Genomic DNA, 18,051 nt, shown 5'->3' on the forward strand with positions numbered 1-18,051 from the left:
TTCTGTACCTGCATCTCTCCATGAGGTGAGAGAGAAGTCTGGAGCAAAGTGATGGAAGGTGTCATCGACAGTGCTACCAAGTGGCATCACTAGACAGCGCTGCTCACCGACGCTCAGTTTGTGTATCGCCAGAGCCACTCGACTCCTGAGCTCATTACAGCCTTGGTCCAAACATGGACAAAAAGGGATGAATTCCCAAGGTGAGGTGAGAGTGATTGCCCTTGACTTCAAGGCAACATTTGACCAAGTGTGGAATCAGGCCCACCATAGCAAAACTGAAGTCAATGGGAATTGGGGGAGGGTAAAATTCTCCACTGGTTGGAGTCATACTTAGCACAAAGGCAGATGGTTGTGGTTGTTGAAGACCAATCATCTCAGTCCCAGGACACCAACGCAGGAGGTCCTCAGGGTAATGTCACAGGCCCAACTATCTACAGCTGTTTCATCAATGACTTTACTTTCTGCATAAGGTCAGGCGTGGGGATGCTCGCAGTGGCTCCAGGAGCAGATCAGAGGCTGGAAATTCTGTGGCAAGTAACTCTCAGCCTGTCGGCCACTTAGCCCACACTGCTGCCTCTGTGCGCCATCTATATGGCGCAATGCAGCAAATCACCAAGGATCCTTCGACAGCCCCTCCCAAACCGGTGACCTCTACCACCTAGATAGACAAGGGTGGCAGGCGCACAGGCACCCCTGCAAGATCTCCAGGAAATACACCATCCACAGTTGGATCTATCATTGCTCCATTAGTGTGGTCAAAATTCTAGAGCTTCCTACTTAACAAGCGAGAGTACCTCAGCTACGTGGACCGCAGCAGTTCAAGGTAGCAGCTCACCACCAACTTGTGGAGGGCAACTCAGAACAGACAACCAGTGCCCACCTTGCCAGGGACATCTGCATCCCGGAACTGTATTTTTAAAAAAATCCCAGCATTTCTTGCAATTCCCACATCTCCTGCAGCTACACCGACAGGCGTCTGCTGGCGTGCATGTTGATATAAAAATTGGAGCAGGTGATTTCGCGACCCCCCCCCCCCCCCCCCGCCAAAAGAGATGGTGGCTCATCCATGCATCAGCCTTTGCCACACATCCCTTATCTTTCTTAACCAAATCTACCAGTTTCAGATTTAAAATGAACAATTCGTCCAGCGCCAATTGCTGCTTGCTGAAGAGATTTCCAAACTTCTACCGCCCTTTGCATGTAGAATTTTTGTCCTAATTTCACTCTTGATAATCTTGGCTCTAATAGACGGGCCATGAACCCCCTAGTCGTGGACTCCCCAACCAGCAGAAACGTCTTCAATTCTAAACATTTGCGAAAGCAAATATTGGCAAAGCAAACACGACCAATCAGAACGCGTAGGAAGTATGCAGACACACACACTGCTCCACTAGTCAGTCTCTGTGTTGCAGCCAATCAGAAAACTCAAATCTTTTATCCATTTCGCGCTTGCCTTTCTCGGGGTCTCCGTCTCTTTACCACCTCTTTCCCCAGTTAGCTTTGTCTTCTTTCTTCCGGTGTGTGGGCTCGTGAGGGAAAATGTGGTGCCTCAGCTCCTCCCTTAATCGTCAACGCTCTCTCCCTCCCACTCTTACCTTCCCCTCTGAAACGCCCTTGTAATCTCTGCCCCCACTCCGCAGTTACTCTCCTCACCTGTAACCCTCCCTCATAGGGCGTGTGGCAGGGCGTTTCCCTCCTACAGTCCCTACTATGTATCTTGATTGCTAAGGGGATCAAAGGTTAACAGGGAGAAGGTGGGAGAATGGGGTTGAGAAGCTTGTCGGCCATGATCGAATGGCGGAGCAGACTCGATGGGCCGAATGGCCTAATTTCTGCTCCTATGTCTTATGTGTCTGTTTACTCAGAAGGGTCTTGGCTCACCATCAAAATTCCAATGTTCTAAAACCAAGTTCTCGTTATAATCAGGGAAGGAAGTGTCTGACCCTTCCCCTCTCTGTCTCTATTTTAGCCTTTCTGTGAATCTGTCCATTTCACAGCAGTTAGCAAGCAGCGTTAACCCTTTCTGGCATTAACCAGCAACACACCAAGCAGGCATTAATAATTTGTTAAAAGCAAAAAAAAACTGCGGATGCTGGAAATCCAAAACAAAAATAAAAATACCTGGAAAAAAACTCAGCAGGTCTGGCAGCATCTGCGGAGAGGAACACGGTTAACGTTTCGAGTCTGTATGACTCTTCAACAGAACTAAGTAAAAATAGAAAAGAGGTGAAATATAAGCTGGTTTAAGGGGGGGTGGGGGGTTGGGACTGGTAGAGCTGGATAGACGGCCAGTGATAGGTGGAGATAGCCAAAAGATGTCATAGACAAAAGGACAAAGAGGTGTTGAAGGTGGTGATATTATTTAAGGAATGTGCTAATTAAGGGTCGATAATAATTAATAATAATTAATTAATATTTGTTAGATTAATAATTTGTTGGCTTCCGCTGTAGTCTTTGAAAATTGAGCAGTGCCCTGAACAGACAAAATTTCCCCTTAGTCCTTCATTCTTTCTCTCAACTCCCTTGCTCATCACACCCTCTCACAATTATTCTTCTTAAGTTTTTTGTTTATTTTCACAGGATGTGGGTGTCACCGGCCAGGCCAACATTGATTATCCACCCCGAATTTCCCAGCCGCCTTCTTGAGCCGCTGCAGTCCATGTGGTGTAGGTACACCCACAGTGCTGTTAGGGTTTGGACCCAGCGACAGTGAAGGAATGGCTGATATAGTTACAGGTCAGGATGGTGTGGAGCTTGGAGGGGAGCTTCCAGGCTGTGGTGTTCCCATGTATCTGCTGCCCTTGACCTTCGAGGTGCTAGAGATCGTGGGTTTGGAAGGTGTTGCCTAAGGAGCCTTGGTGAGTTCCTGCAGTGCATCTTATAGATGGTACACACTGCTGCCAGTGTGCGTTGGTGGTAGAGGGGGTGCTAATCATGTGGGCTGCTTTGCCCTGGATGGTGTCGAGCTTCTCGAGTGTTGTGGGAGCTGCACTCATCCAGGCAAGTGGGGAGTATTCCATCACACTCCTGACTTGTGCCTAGTAGACGGCGGACAGGCTCTGGGGAGTCAGGAGGTGAGTTACTCACTGCAGGATTCCCAGCCTCTTACCTGTTCTTGTCCTCACATTTATACAGCTGGTCCAGTTCAGTTTCTGGTCAACGGTGACCCCCAGGATGTTGATAATAGAAAAACATAAGCCACAATCTTTTAACTTTTTCAAAGGCTCATACTGAGCCTGAACTTCACTGGTGTTTCGTCTGAAATTAATGCAAGTGGCTCAGACAACATAATCCAAATTCAGCTCACTCGCAGGTCTGTACAGAAGCAACAGTTCAAAGCCCAGGCCTTGAGAGGTCAAGACCTTCAAGCCAGAACTTTAATGAAGGCACCAAACAGAGAACAGACAAGTCAACTGGATGAATTTTATGAAATAAAGTAAAAAGAGTTTTAATCAGAGGGAGACGGTGGTGTAGTGCTATTTTTCACTGGACTAGTAATCCAGAAGCCCAGGCTAATGATCTGGGAACATGGGTTCATCAAAACCCACCACGGCAGCTAAAGGGGAACCTGTAGATGTGGTGTACTTGGATTTCCAGAAGGCATTTGAAAAGGTGTCCAATCAAAGGTTACTACATAAGATTACACGGTGTAGAGGTGTAGAATAATAGCATGGATAAAGGATTGGTTAGCCAACAGGAAGTGGAGGGTAGGGATAAATGGGTCTCTTTCAGGTTGGCAAGCTGTAACAAGTGGAGTGTCACCAGAATCAGTGCTGGAGCCTCAGCTATTTACAATCTACATCAATGATTTGGACGAAGGGGCCGAATGCATGGTTGCTAAATTTGCCGATGACACCAAGATAGGTATGCAAAGTAAGTTAGGAGGTAGAGGGTCTGCAAAGGGATGTAGTAGACAGGTTCAGTGAGTGGGCAAAAATTTGGCAGATGAAGGTATGTGGGAAAATGTGAACTTGTCCACGATGGCAGGAAGAATAGAAAAGCAGTGTACTATTTAAACGGTGAGAGAATGCAGAACTCGGTGGTATAGGGGGATCTATGATCTGGGTGTCCTGGTACATGAATCAGGTAGAGTTAGGATGCAGGTACAGCAAGTGATTAGGAAGGCAAATAGAATGTTGTTTATATTTTATTCCCCTTGCAATAAAAGTAGAGTTTTACTGCGGCTGTACAGGGCCTTGGTGAGATCAAATCTCGAATGCTATGGCAAATTTGGTCTCCTTACTTGAAAAAAGATAAAATTGTGTTAGCAGTTCGACTCACGCCTGGGATGAGGGCCTTATCTTATGAAGAAAGGTTGAACAGATTGGGCCTACATCCATTGGAGTTTAGAGGAATGAGTGGTGATCTTGTTAAAACATTAGAAGGTCCTGTGGCGACTTGACAGGGTAGATGCTGAGAGGATATTTCCACTTGTGGGAGCGTCTAGAATCAGGGGACACAGTTTAAGGACAAGAGGTCTACCGTTTAAGATGGAGACGAGGAGAATTTTTTTTTCCCTCAAGAGGGTCATTAGTATGTGGAATTCTCTTCCCCAGAAAGCAGTGAAGACTGGGCAATTGAATTGATTCAAGGCAGAGTTGGACAGATTTTTGAGTCAAGGGTTATCGGGGGCAGGCAGGAAAGTGGAGTGGAGACCACAATCAGACCAGCTGTGAACTTATTGAATGGCGAAGCGGGCACAAAGGGCTGAATGCTCTACTCCTAAGTCCTATGTAAATCTGGAATTATGAACCCAGTCTCAGTAATGGCGACCATGACAACCATCACTGATCATTATACAAATCCCACCTAGTGCACCAATGTCCCTTTAGGAGAAGGAAATCCACCATCCTTACCTGGTCTGGCCTACATGTGACTCCAGACCCACAGCAACGTGGTTGACTCGTAAGAGCCCTCTGAAATGGCCGAGCGAGCCACTCAGTTCAAGGGCAAATACGGATGGGCAACAAATGCTGGCCTTGCCAGCGACGCCCACATCCTGTGAAAAATTTTTTTTAAAAGTGTTTGCTTTATGGGTTATGCGCTCAAGGGTCTGGAATGAGATCTGAACCTTCAACCTTCTGACTCAGATGAGAAAGGCCCCCACCGAGCCACAGTTAGAATGATAAGACAAGGCATCTCACATTCAGTTAACGTCTTTTTTTGTGGGGTCTGGTTGACTATACATTAGCCTGTGTCTGTGCTGTGGACTCAGTCACTTGGTCCACGCTGGTGTTTATGCTCCACAAAAGCCTCTTCCCCACCCTCTCTTCATCTCACCCCATCAACATACCCTTCTATTCTTTTCTCCCGTGCGTTTATCCCTTAAACGCATCTATAGTATTCACCTCAACCACTCACTGTGGTAGCGTGTGCTGCATTCTCACCACTCTCTGGGTAAAGAAGTTTCTCTCAAATTCCTGATTGGATTTATTAGTGACTATCCTATACTGATAACCTCTAGTTCTGGTCTCTGCTATTAGTGGAAACATCTGCTCTGCCTCTACTCTATCAAACCCTTCCATTATGTGAAAGGCCTCAAAAGGTCACCCCTCACAACCCATTTTTGAGACAGGAACGTCAGCCTGGTCAGTCTTTCCTTATGTGTATAACCTCTCCGTTCTGGTACCATCCCAGTAAATCATTTTTGCACCTTCTCCAGTGCCTCCATATCCTTCTTTTTTCATAAAATGGAGACCAGAGCTTTGCGCAGGAACTCCAATGTGGTCGAACCAAGGTTCAATGCAAGTTTAACATAACTCCCTTGTTTTCAACTCTATCCCACTAGAAATAAACACCGGTGCTTTGTTTGCTTCCTTATATACTGACCTGCGTCACTACTTTTCGTGATCCCTCTGTTCCTCTACCTCTCTTAGATTCTTATTTTTCAGGCAATATATTACCTTCTTACTAAAATGTAATACCTCTCACTTGTGCTAAGTTCATTAGTCAATTAAAATTCCATTCTGAAAGTTTACTAATGTCTTCTTTCAACTTGGGAGGGAGCTTTACTCTGTATCTAACCCCATGCTGTACCTGCCCTGGGAGTATTTGATGGGGACAGTGTAGAGGGAGCTTTACTCTGTATCTAACCCCGTGCTGTACCTGTCCTGGGAGTGTTTGATGGGGACAGTGTAGAGGGAGCTTTACTCTGTATCTAACCCCGTGCTGTACCTGTCCTGGGAGTGTTTGATGGGGACAGTGTAGAGGGAGCTTTACTCTGTATCTAACCCCGTGCTGTACCTGCCCTGGGAGTGTTTGATGGGGACAGTGTAGAGGGAGCTTTACTCTATATCTAACCCCATGCTGTACCTGTCCTGGGAGTGTTTGATGGGGACAGTGTAGAGGGAGCTTTACTCTCTATCTAACCCCGTGCTGTACCTGTCCTGGGAGTGTTTGACAGTGGATTGGGGCAGCATTCCTGCTCTTACCTTGAAATGAACACAAGTTTCCAAAAATGCAGTGTTGAGCTAGGGGATCCTGAAGAAGTTTATTACCTGCTTTATTGAGGTGTGAATCTTTGGGCTGAAATGAATACATATTATACATTTTTTAAGAAAAAATAATTAGCGCATATATTACAATAGTGTTCCATAACAAAGGGATGCACTTCCAAGCAGAAAAATAGTCATCTGAAGTTACTTCTCACGCAGACTCAGATAAAGCCAGCACTGTCTGCTCACCACTACCTGACACTCCAGTTACTCCCTCAGCCTCTGTCATTGAGCCTCGGAGTGGCAGGTTATTGGGGGGGGGTTGAGGGGGGTGCGGGAGGTAGCCCCACTCTTGACCACCATGCAAGGAAGCAGGAGTTGGTCCTCTCCGAAGCTCAGAGGTTGCAAGGCGTGCCTGGTACTTTACACTTCAGTACAATACAGAGCCCCTCATACTAGAAAGATCACAGGTTCGATTGCAGGGAATGGCATAGTTTGCCACCATAGAGAGAGAGACAGAGAGTGGGCCGGAGAGAGGGGGTTAGCAGGGACAGTAGGGCTCCTACTTTTGATCAGTATCAAGCGTTCCTCTGCCACCGAGTGTAGACGTGTGAAGTGGAAGAGAGTTTGGCCACAGGTTAAGCACCCGAGTCCACCCTCTCTGAACAGCTGGTTGGGGGCTGGACTGGCAGAGGGCATCTCTGGAATGGACACTCTAGAACAAGGTGGGTGAGTGAGAGAGTGAATGGAGAGAGAGGGGAAACGGGGCTTGGTAGGGGGAAATGTGAATTAAAGGACTGTAGAGAGTTGTGCAGCAACAATGGACAAACAGTGCAGGCAGAGATTCTGACTTTAACACTGATGGGGCAATGGAGGGTGTCTGCAGCAGGGAGGGCGGGGGAGCAGACATATGGATCTGGGGAGGGTGTGTTGGTGGGGGTGGGGACGAGGGGAAAGAGCGTGGGGCACTCTGCCCTGCGGTGACCCAGATCACAGTAATTTATCAAAACCAAAAAAAGGACAAGAACAAGCTAATCTACAGATACCAAGCAGGAACTTTATGTACAGTTTTATACAGTTCACACTAACCTGCTCCTCGGAAAAATACAAAGAGCAGAAAAGCTTCATTTACAGCAGGAGCGTCCTGGGGGACAGGGTGGGGGGGGATGCGTTTATTTTTAATATAAAACTGGAGTTGCACACACACACACCGTAGATCTTGCCGTGCCGGTCCCCTCCCCAGTGGAAGACGAGCTTCAACCTGCACAGCGAGGAGACCGCCTTCTGACGCACCGAGCGCTCTCCGACGTGCAGACCTGCGTCGCTTGCCTTCCCCGATTTATCGGCAGCAGAGTCAAGCTCGCCGAGGGCCCACCTTCCTTCCGGAGCCCCGGGGTGGATCGTAAACTGGGACGTTAGGTGGCGGGGGAGGGGGGGAGGGGTGGTCGCAGGTGCAGAGGGGCACAAGTGGTTGCAAACTCAAGCTGGTCCAAAGCCCTTTGCGCTCATCCTTGTGCTTCCTTGGGGGGGGCGCAAACCGTCGGCAGTCCTTCCTCGGTACGCGGCTCGCTGTTTGGTAAACGCTCCACAGAAAACCAAGTGTTAATCCTGCGCGACCCGGAATAACCGCTAAGTCAATGCAACACAAGCCGGAATTACACTTGCAAGCGCAGGAACCTAGTTTAATAATAATTTGTTACATCTTAAGTTAAGAAATAATTACATTTTTTTTTTAAAAAAAAAAATCAAATTGATTAGAACTTAAAAAAAAAACCAACTCCTGGCTAAAGTAATCAGAGGGTTTTTTTAAAAGTGGAAAGCTGGTCAGCTCAGATGCTGAAGAGGGTCAGTGACACGCGTGTTATACTTTCAGTCTGGTCAGTGTTACGGTGCTGCACTGGGTCTCAGCACCTCTGGGTTCAGGAGGTTTTGCACTTCTAGCCGTCGTCCAGCCAGGTCTGGGGGGGTGAGGGGAGACGGGTGACTTGCATACCATCCCCTCCACGGCCAAATAGCCGTGGCCAAGGCTGCTAGGACCGAGCAGGCTGGGTCCTCAGAAACTTGCCCAATGAGAGCGGGTGGAGGGGTGGTGAGTGAGGCCGGGGGAGGGACTGGTTGGCAGAGGGAGTCGGTGAGCGGGGGTGGGGGGAGGGATATTGCTCGCGGTGGTTTTTTTGGCATGGTGTAGCACGACGGTGTGGGGGAAATACTGGCATGAGGCACCCCGCTTGCAGGAGGGAAGCTTCACATTTGTAGAGGGATTCCATTCAAATTTTGTTGGGACCTGCTCCCAGCCATCGGTTCTAACACACAGCGGCTGGAGGAGGCAAGGCTCAGTGATAATCACCAGCGAGCGGGAATCTGGGATCAAATCACCGAGGCTCGGTGATAATCACCAGCGAGCGGGAATCTGGGATCAAATCACCGAGGCTCAGTGATAATCACCAGCGAGCGGGAATCTGGGATCAAATCACCGAGGCTCAGTGATAATCACCAGCGAGCGGGAATCTGGGATCAAATCACCGAGGCTCAGTGATAATCACCAGCGAGCGGGAATCTGGGATCAAATCACCGAGGCTCGGTGATAATCACCAGCGAGCGGGAATCTGGGATTCAGCAGCAACTCAAAAGGGGGAGGGGGCGGCAATTCCCCATTTTCCCTTCCATCATTCTCTCCCCTTTCCCTTCCATTTCTCACCCCCCGTAGAGACTGCCATGGTGGCTCAGCAACAATTAGAAAGGGCTCCCCACTGACATCTCCACAATACTGAACATGAGTAAACTGTTGACAAACACTTTATAAAGGGTCGCTCCCGATTCTCGCTCTCTCTGGAGGAGCCGGCAGAGTGAAATATGGTCAACCATGGTTATGTAATCCATAACCCGTGTGTGACAGACATTTTACAGAATCATCCGGAACCTTCTCAGGACTCATTTTCTTGTATTTTCTGTCTCCTTGGCTGAGATCTTTTATGTAACCGCCGCAGGTTACTGGGCAGATTTAACAGAGCTCGGAATGGGACTAAAATCAGTCAAGGGGGTCATGCTCCTTGTCACTGTCTAGTGATCCCACACCCCCCCCTGCACCCCGCCACAGCTCAGAGGCCCTACCTGGGTGGCACGAACCAGGATTGGGCTGCTCTGCAAAGTCTTCCAGGGTGGGAGAGCCAGGTCTGCCAGCTACTGGGGTCTCGCGTGCAGGAACACGGGTGAGACGATGAGCGCCCAGCACCTCCCGGCGCCTTCAAGAGGACGTGATGCAGGTGGGGGAGGAAGAAATTGAGACAAGAGCTCTCAACCGTTTTTTTGTGTGTGTGTTGTTGGGGGGGGGGGGGAGGGGGGGGGGGGCGCGGGGGGTGCAGGGAGGGAAAAGAAGGGCGAGTAAAAAGGCATCGAGGGGACAGTTCAAAGTTCGCATGCGGGGAGAGAGCGAGCAAAGCAGCACGTTCCAACCACAGGCCTCGGTAGATTCTAAATCCCCAGCCCGAGTTACGATAGCGTCCAGTCTTCCCACGTTGACGGAGGCCTGGCGGAGTGGAGGAGGAGGAGCAGGAGGAGTGGGGGGAGGGTCGCAAACAGCTTCCAACTCCTAAGGCGAAGCAGACTGGTCCGCATTCACGTCGGGTCGCTCGCTAAGTAGCCTCGTCGACAGTCAACGGTTGAACCTCGAGGCAACCCGAGCAGTGCCGCGTTTCGATTTAAAAGCAGCCGGCGCCTGGCGGGAGACAGACGAGGGGGTGGGGTGAGTCTAGGTGAAAAGCTGGCCTGCGGGTGTGAATGGTCTCGGTTTTTGAAGGGTGCGCCAAGTCCGTTTTCTTGGCTGGAGACAGTTCCGTTCCGGTAACTCCTGGGTTTTTTGCTGATCTGGCAGGACAAGGTCGAGGAGGGTGAGGAAAACGCTGCAGTCGTGCAGCAGCAGCAGTGTCGCAGGGAGGGACAGGGAGGGTTAACATGTCCCACAGAGCGGGAGGGGGAAGTTGTCGAGAGCCAAAGGTTAAGTGCCCCCTTTTCGGACGTCCACAGGCTGGCCCCTGCTGTACAGTTCTGGACTTTTCTCCTTTCGCTCCAGTTGGCTGCAGATTGTGTGGGAGGGTGGGGGAGGGGGCCTGTTTTCGGTGGAGTTCGGCAAAATCCTGCGGAGAACAGCGCTGCACAAGGCAGCCACGGCCACCTTCGAACTCTGGTCAGAGGGGGAAAGTGTTTGGTCCAACTCTGCCGCCGCTTGCGTTTCTCCGGCCTTCGACGCCAAGTCCGTGGAGAAGGAGAGCACTCTTGGGCGGTGGGGGGGGGGGCCGGTGGATGGGCTGGGGGTGGGTTAGGGGGGGTGGGTTGGGGGGAGGGGGTTGGTTCGGTTCTAGGCCAGGAACACCACAAAGACGATGAAGAAAACAGCGAGGATGAGGAAGATCTTGATCATCAGCCAGCGGTTGGAGGTGACGGACTGGAAGTACTTCAGGATCTCCGAGTGGGCCGCCTCCACATTCAGCTGTGTGTCCTCGACGTTGGCGTCGATCCTACGGGCAAGGGGAGACGAGAGTTCGGGTGCGGTGCCAGTGGCTTGTTGTGGGCGTAATGCAGCGCAACGCAGCGCGACCCCCACCCCACCCCGCCCCCCCCAAACCAAAACCCAGCCCTCCAGAGTCTGAACTTGGGAGTCTCAGCTCACTGCCCCTTTAACGGCCGCCCCCTTGCTCTGTATCCCCAAGGTTATCCTCCCCCCCATCAGGTTTGAGGCCATGGGATGTGCCAGGGCGGGTGCCTTGCTGGGTTTCCCCACCCACCCCCATTTCCCCGATCGCAAGCAGCAACTCCAAAGCGGAAAACTCGCAATTGCTGGCTGGGGGAGGGGAGAAGTGTCCAGGAGCAAGCTTGGCCAGGATGCCACCCAAAGTCAAATAGCCCGACAGGCACGTGAAAACTGGCCGACTCTGGTAAGATGCCTCGCGCTGTGGGGAAACCAGAGTGTCAGGGCACAGGGTAGGGCATCAACATGGAAAGGTAGCTCCCAAGCTCACGATGGGCTGAGTGGCCTCCTTCTGCACTGCAAGATTCTAGGTACCCGCCTGGAATCTTATTTCTACCAACCCCTCTGGGGCACCCGACTTGCGCCCCTGGGCCAGGGGTGTTGAGGTGGCACCCTGACCCCATCACGCCCCTCTCCGTCCTACCTCTGTATGGTCTCCTCCTGCTCCTTGACCATGTGTGCAAGCTGCTGGAATATGGAGCCCAGTTCCACGATGGTGGCTTCGATGTTTTGCATCGTGTCCGCTCTGCTCTGGATGTAGGAGTCCTGGGCGGGTGTGGGGAAGGAGGAGGAGAAAAAGACACCAGGTTAAGGCAGGCCGTTTCCTCAGTGCTCTTTGCTATGAGAGTTGGGGAGTGGGGGGTGGGTGGGACTGGATCGTGGAACATGCTCCTTGGAGGGGTGGGGGGGGAGGAGTTCTCCTTTGGCGGGCAGCTACCCCGCAACCCACCACAGGCCTAGGCTAATGCTCGGGGGTCGTGTGTTCAAATCCCACCACGGCAGCTGGTGGAATTAAAATTTAATTAATAAATCTGGAATTGAGAGCTCGTCTCAGAGACAGTAACCATGGCAGCTATCATCGATTGTCGGAAAAACCCATCTGGTTCACTAACGTCCCTTTAGGGAAGGAAATCGGCCGTCTTTACCCGGTCTGGGCCTACATGTGACTCCAGATCCACACAGCAATGTGATTGACTCTTAACTGCCCCTCTGAAATGGCCGAGCGAGTCACTCAGTTCAAGGGGCAACAAATGTGGGCCTTGCCAGCGACACCCACATCCCATGAAAGCATAAAGGAAAAAAGCACTCACTACAGCCAAGACCAGTCCCCCACTCAAGTACTGCACCGCAATATACGGGTACGAATGCCCCCTCCAAGTTTAATCCCCTCTTTGAGCTTGGTTAAGCTCTGTCCCTTCTGGGACCATGCCCTAAGAGGGCATTGGCGACCATGGACTTCCATGTGTTGGTCCATGGTTATGCTTGTCCAAGGCAGTGCAAAGGTTTGCTGCCACCTTCTACAGGTTCTGGCTGACTAGGAGACTCTCCCCATCTTACAGCCCACTGTGGGTGTATTGGAAGGATTTGCAGGCTGACAATCAACCTGTTTGGCTATGCTATGAACACATCTTCCGTGACCATCATATCCTGGAGTGGGACTCGAACCTGGAGCTTCTGGTTCAGAGGCAGGGGCGCTACCCACTGCGCCACAAGGCGCCCTCTGTTAGACTACCCAGAACAAACGATTACATTCACAACAAACAAGATGCACCTGGTAGCTGGCTCTTATTACAGGCGGCTTCAGGACTGGAGTCCTGGTGGCTCCCCATCCCCCCACCCCACAAATGCCAATCTCTTGGGTCAATGTGCCATGTGGTGCAGTACCAGGCTGAGCGACCAGTTGCCACCCCCCCGACTTGTGTCACACTCCCAGCAGGGTTAGCGGCAGTGAGGGAGGGGAGCATGCTGCCACTCAGTGGCCCCTACAGGGATGTGTGTCTTCACATACAGGATCAAGCTGCACTGCGATGTCCTCTAAAGTAGAATAGCAAATTAATGCCCACATTTCTGGCCCCCCCGCACCCCCCCCCTCCGGCATGAAGACCAGGTTGGCCAGGTAAAAAGATGCCCCCCCCTGCATGAAGACCAGGCTGGCCAGGTAAAAAGATGCCCCCCACCCCCCGCATGAAGACCAGGCTGGCCAGGTAAAAAGATGCCCCCCCCCACCCCTCCACCCCCGCATGAAGACCAGGCTGGCCAGGTAAAAAGATGGACAGCACCACTACCACCTAGAAGGACAAGGGCAGTACATGCATGGGAACACCACCTGCTGGAAGTTCTCCCCCAAGTCACTCACCATCCTGACTTGGAAATATATCGGCTGTTCCTTCACTGTCGCTGGGTCAAAATCCTGGAACTCCCTCCCTAACAGTGCTGTGGGTGTACCTACACCACAGGGACTGCAGCGGTTCAAGATGGCAGCTCACCCCCACCATCTCAAGGGGCAACTAGGGATGGGGATTAAATGCTGGCCTAGCCAGCGACGCTCACATCCCATGAAAAATGTTTTTAAAAGCACCTGTACAGCCATTGCTCAGGTCAAGGGTGGGGAGGGCAGGGAGAAGGGGGAGCAGTAAGGAAGGTATGGTCAAATAGTTGTCTAATAGTACAGAACTTGAGTATTGCTGAAAAAAGACATTTTGTCAAAGCTTTTTGTCTTGCACTCATCAGGACAAAATGTCATGGGAAGCAACAACTTTACTGTATGAAAAGTGTGTGCTGACTGGTTGGCAAGTGGACTCTGATTGGTAGAGGTGTTGCCATGGAGAATGCACCAGTTAATGGCGACTGACAGTTAACTGCCAAGCATTGTTTGAAATTTAAACCAGGCAGCTTGACTGATTGGTCAAGGCATTGGCGAGGAATGAACCAGCGAATGGCTGACACTTATTTTGTTTAGTTGTTGCTTCCCCTGATATAGGTATTCTTGCGATTGTCTTGATGATTGAAAGACGAAAAGCTTTGACAAAATGTCTTTTTCAGCAATACTTAAGGTATGGTCCTCCCTACCTGCTCGTCGATGAGCTGAAGCTGCTGGCTGGTCTTGGCGTCCATGTCAATGGCGACATCGCCTGCTCTGCGAGCGTCATCTTGCAGCAACACTGATCCTCCTGTGCAGGCAGAGACACAGAGATTAGAGACATTAGCAAACACCACAAGGCTGATGGGGTGTAATGAAAATCACCAGGATGGGAGGCCAAGGGGGAAAAACTGATTCCCTGCGTGATGGTGAATCCCATCATAGAATAGCGTCATGGAACCACCACCACCTGCAATATCCCCCTCATGCCACCCACCATCCTGAGTTGGAAATATATCGGCTGTTCCTTCACTGTCGCTGGGTCAAAATCCTGGAATTCCCTTCCTAACATCACTGTGGGTGTACCTACACCACATGATCTGCAGGGTTCAAAGTGGCAGCTCACCACCACCTTCGAGGAATGGGCAATAAATGTTGGACTAGCCGGCGACGCCCACATCCTGCGAAGGAATTTTTTTTAAATCCCAAGACGGTTCGGCAGACCCTGATGGGCTGAGGTTCCCATTCCCAAATCACCCCAGCATCTGTGTGTAGGAGATAGGATGGGGCTCTGCAGTACAGCAGCTAGTTGGTAGCGCAAGTGCCAAGTGACAGCGCCCCCCCAGCCCCAACACCCCACAACTGCACAGGCAGGCTGTGTTTCTTCAGTGAAGAGCACAGGGAGCGGATCAACAATCCCACATTAATGCTGCCATTCCCCACCCCTATCATTACACAAAGCCCTGATAGACCCCCCCATCTGCTCTAAAGAAGAGTCACATGGATTCGAAACGTTAACTCTATCTTTCTCTCCGCAGATGCTGTCAGACCTGCTGAGCTTTTCCAGCATTTTTTGTTTTTGTTTCAGATTTCCAACACCCGCAGCATTTTGCCTTTACCCCACCTGCAGTAACTGAGTTCATTTCTGGGCACCACGCTGCAGGAAGGAGGAGTGGGTGTGGTGCAGATTCAGCAGAATGATACCAGGGATAAAAGGTTTAAATTATAAAGGACAGATTACACAGTCTAGGGCTTGTATTCCCTCGAACACAAAAGATTAAAAGGGTGATCAGATTAAAATGCTTAAGATGATTAAAGGATTTGAGAGTTGATAGACAAGAAATTATTTCCTCTTGTGGGGGTGAGGAAGCCCAGAACAAGGAAGCAGAACCTTAAAATTACAGCCAGGCCATTCGTCTTGAAGGAGGGTGGGGTGCACAGAACAGGGTGAAGCAGTTCAGCGAGATCGAGGCTCATTTGTATCTCAACTCCATCCCCCCGTTCTGGCTCCATGTCCCTCGCTATTCTTGGCTAGCGAAAATCTATCACTCGCAGACTTCTTATTAATTGAGGGAGCATCAACTGCTCTCCCTGGGAAGGTTCTCTACACGCCTACAATCCCTAGCGTGGAGAAGTGTGTCCTAACTTACAGGATGGGAGGCAGCTACATGGCCTGCTCCACCACTCAATAAGATCATGGCTGACAAGAATCTATCAAAACTCCACTATAAAATTAACTGATATGTTCCAAACTTCTACTACCCTGTGTGTGCAGAAGTGATTCCTAATTTCACTCCTGAGGGGTCTGGCTCTAATTTTTTGGGCTAAATCCGCGCGGGTACAGTCCCTACACCCCCGAGACTCCCCAGCCAGTGGAAGAAGGGTAGATAGAGCAAAACTGTCTCCCTTAATATCTTGAAAACTTCAATCACCACTTGACCTTCTAAATTCCAGGGATTACAAATCTAGCTGGTGTAATAAGAACAGAAAATGCTGGAAGTACTCGGCAAGTTCTGTAGGGAAAGAGACAGAATTAACGTTTCAGATCAGTGACCTGCCATGCTCTGATGAAAGCCAAATTGACAGATTTGTTAGACACGGATATTAAGGTATGTGGAGCCAGGACGGGTAGATGGAGTTAAGGTGCTGTTCAGCCATGAGCTAATAAAATGACAGAACAGGATTGAGGGGCTGAACGGCCCATTCCCAATGTTCCACAACAGGAGATGCAGGGAACCAGCATGGGCACAGATTGTACCACTGCTCTACAGATTCAACATACAAACTCAAATCAAATTGTTTTATCCCGAAGTTTCATTACCGCCCTCCTCTCCCCCACCACCACTAGCACCCCTCACCCCACAAAATAATTCCCCAGAAGTCACCGCTTCTTCAATATAGCTGGCAGCAATCAGACACCCCATATTCAAACCGATAAAGGACAGTAATACTCACTCACCCCATTTCCAGATCAGTGAAGGACAGAGTGTAACACTCCACTATACCATATCTGGATGAGTTAAGGCCAGGGTGTAACACTCCACTATACCATATCTGGATGTGTTAAGGCCAGGGTGTAACACTCCACTATACCATATCTGGATGAGTTAAGGCCAGGGTGAAACATCCCACTATACCATATCTGGATGAGTTAAGGCCAGGTTGTAACATTCCACTATACCGTATCTGATCAGTGAGGGACAGGGTGTAACATTCCACTATACCGTATCTGATCAGTGAGGGACAGGGTGTAACATTCCACTATACCGTATCTGATCAGTGAGGGACAGGGTGTAACAGTCCACTATACCGTATCTGATCAGTGAGGGACAGGGTGTAACATTCCACTATACCGTATCTGATCAGTGAGGGACAGGGTGTAGTACTTCACTGTCACATATCTGGATCAGTAATTACTGTTAACGTTTAGTGGCTGGCAGTAAATGAGATGGTGCTTACCATAACCATTTGCAGCTGATGGTGGAAGGCTCGATACTGTGGCATGTGAGAACTGCTCTCTCCTGTTCCTCTGCATTTTGAGATTCTGCCAATTAGGAAAAGGACGTACAAGACACCAGACATAAGTTACAAACCCTGAGGTCACTGGGCACATTTCATATACACTCCTAACCCCATGTCCCCATATCTGTCCCACTCCACATCCATTCCATAGCTGTCTTTACATGGACACTAGGTGACATGTACGCTGCTCCCCCAGAGATAACACCATTGTGTCCAACTCTCTTGACTTGGATAGCTCACAGTGATCCACAGAGAACAAATTGAGTGCCTGGACTGGGAGCAGATCTGACAGACCCTGGGAGGCAAGCTCAGAAACACCCAAGTCCCTAGATTTCAGAGTTAAAATGAAGCAGTGGGCTCTATCCCAGTGATTTAATTCCCCTGAGCAGTCGCTTTGCATCAGTACTGCCTGATTACAAGAGGTAACTTAGCAGAAGTTCTGACTTTAGTGACCCTTTATAGTCCTGATCTGCTACATACAGGAGTCACTCGTTCCCTACCTTGCCACCTCAGATAGCATGACAGACAAGCGCTATTCCTGGCTCCACTCTGCACCAGCCATGCCCACACCTACTGACACAATACTTCTATCAGAGGGCACACACACAATGGAGCCTCAGACGTTTCAGTCTGTCACAGCCTTTACTGCATCTCACACAAGGAGATTTCCTGAGTGACTGCCAAGACCTAGAGGCTAAGGGGCCTGATAACAGGTGTGACATTGGGTACAGTACATACACAGGCAAGTGTCTGTAATCCTCTGCGATATTTACTTCAATGTCCCTGTTTCCTGCTTTGACCTTCCAGCCTTTCACTCTCTATCAGCGGGGTTTGCTAATGGGCCGAGGTGATAGCTGGAGGGGATTAGCAGAGGAAGGAAGAGGCCCAAATGATTCACAAATAGGGATCAGGAGATAACAGATGAAGTTTAATTTCATTGTGTACCAAGACCCACCTGCTCCAGTTAATGGAATTATCTGTTGAGTACACTGGAACCAAGTTGGGATAAATTAATTACAAAATATGACCCTCAGGGCCTTAAACTACAGATGAAGTTAAAAATTCTGCCCTTGCCATCTGAAGGCACTAATCCTCACTGGGCTACAATTCCATTGCAGTCTGTCCTCTGGCATCTCAACCAAGTGATTATTTTTCATGTATTAGGCCCAGGAGAGCTATTTGACAGTGGGCAGGCTACCTATGCAAGCCTG

The 18,051-nt window shown here is 50.0% G+C and overlaps 1 protein-coding gene across 1 annotated transcript in view; it reads right to left on the minus strand.

Moving 5' to 3' along the window:
• Positions 1–10,469: 10,469 nt before the first annotated feature.
• Positions 10,470–18,051, minus strand: part of stx5a (syntaxin 5A) — a 38,583-nt gene continuing 31,001 nt past the window's right edge. The window contains exons 8-11 of the mRNA XM_078532945.1: positions 16,778–16,862; positions 14,029–14,129; positions 11,603–11,724; positions 10,470–10,948 (exon numbers count right to left, since the gene is read on the minus strand). Coding sequence (XP_078389071.1) covers positions 10,789–10,948; positions 11,603–11,724; positions 14,029–14,129; positions 16,778–16,862 — 468 coding nt within the window. The 3' untranslated portion in view covers positions 10,470–10,788. The remainder of the gene's footprint in view (positions 10,949–11,602; positions 11,725–14,028; positions 14,130–16,777; positions 16,863–18,051) is intronic.

This window comes from Cetorhinus maximus, chromosome 31 (assembly GCF_964194155.1).
Source record: "Cetorhinus maximus chromosome 31, sCetMax3.hap1.1, whole genome shotgun sequence".
NCBI lineage: Eukaryota > Metazoa > Chordata > Chondrichthyes > Lamniformes > Cetorhinidae > Cetorhinus > Cetorhinus maximus.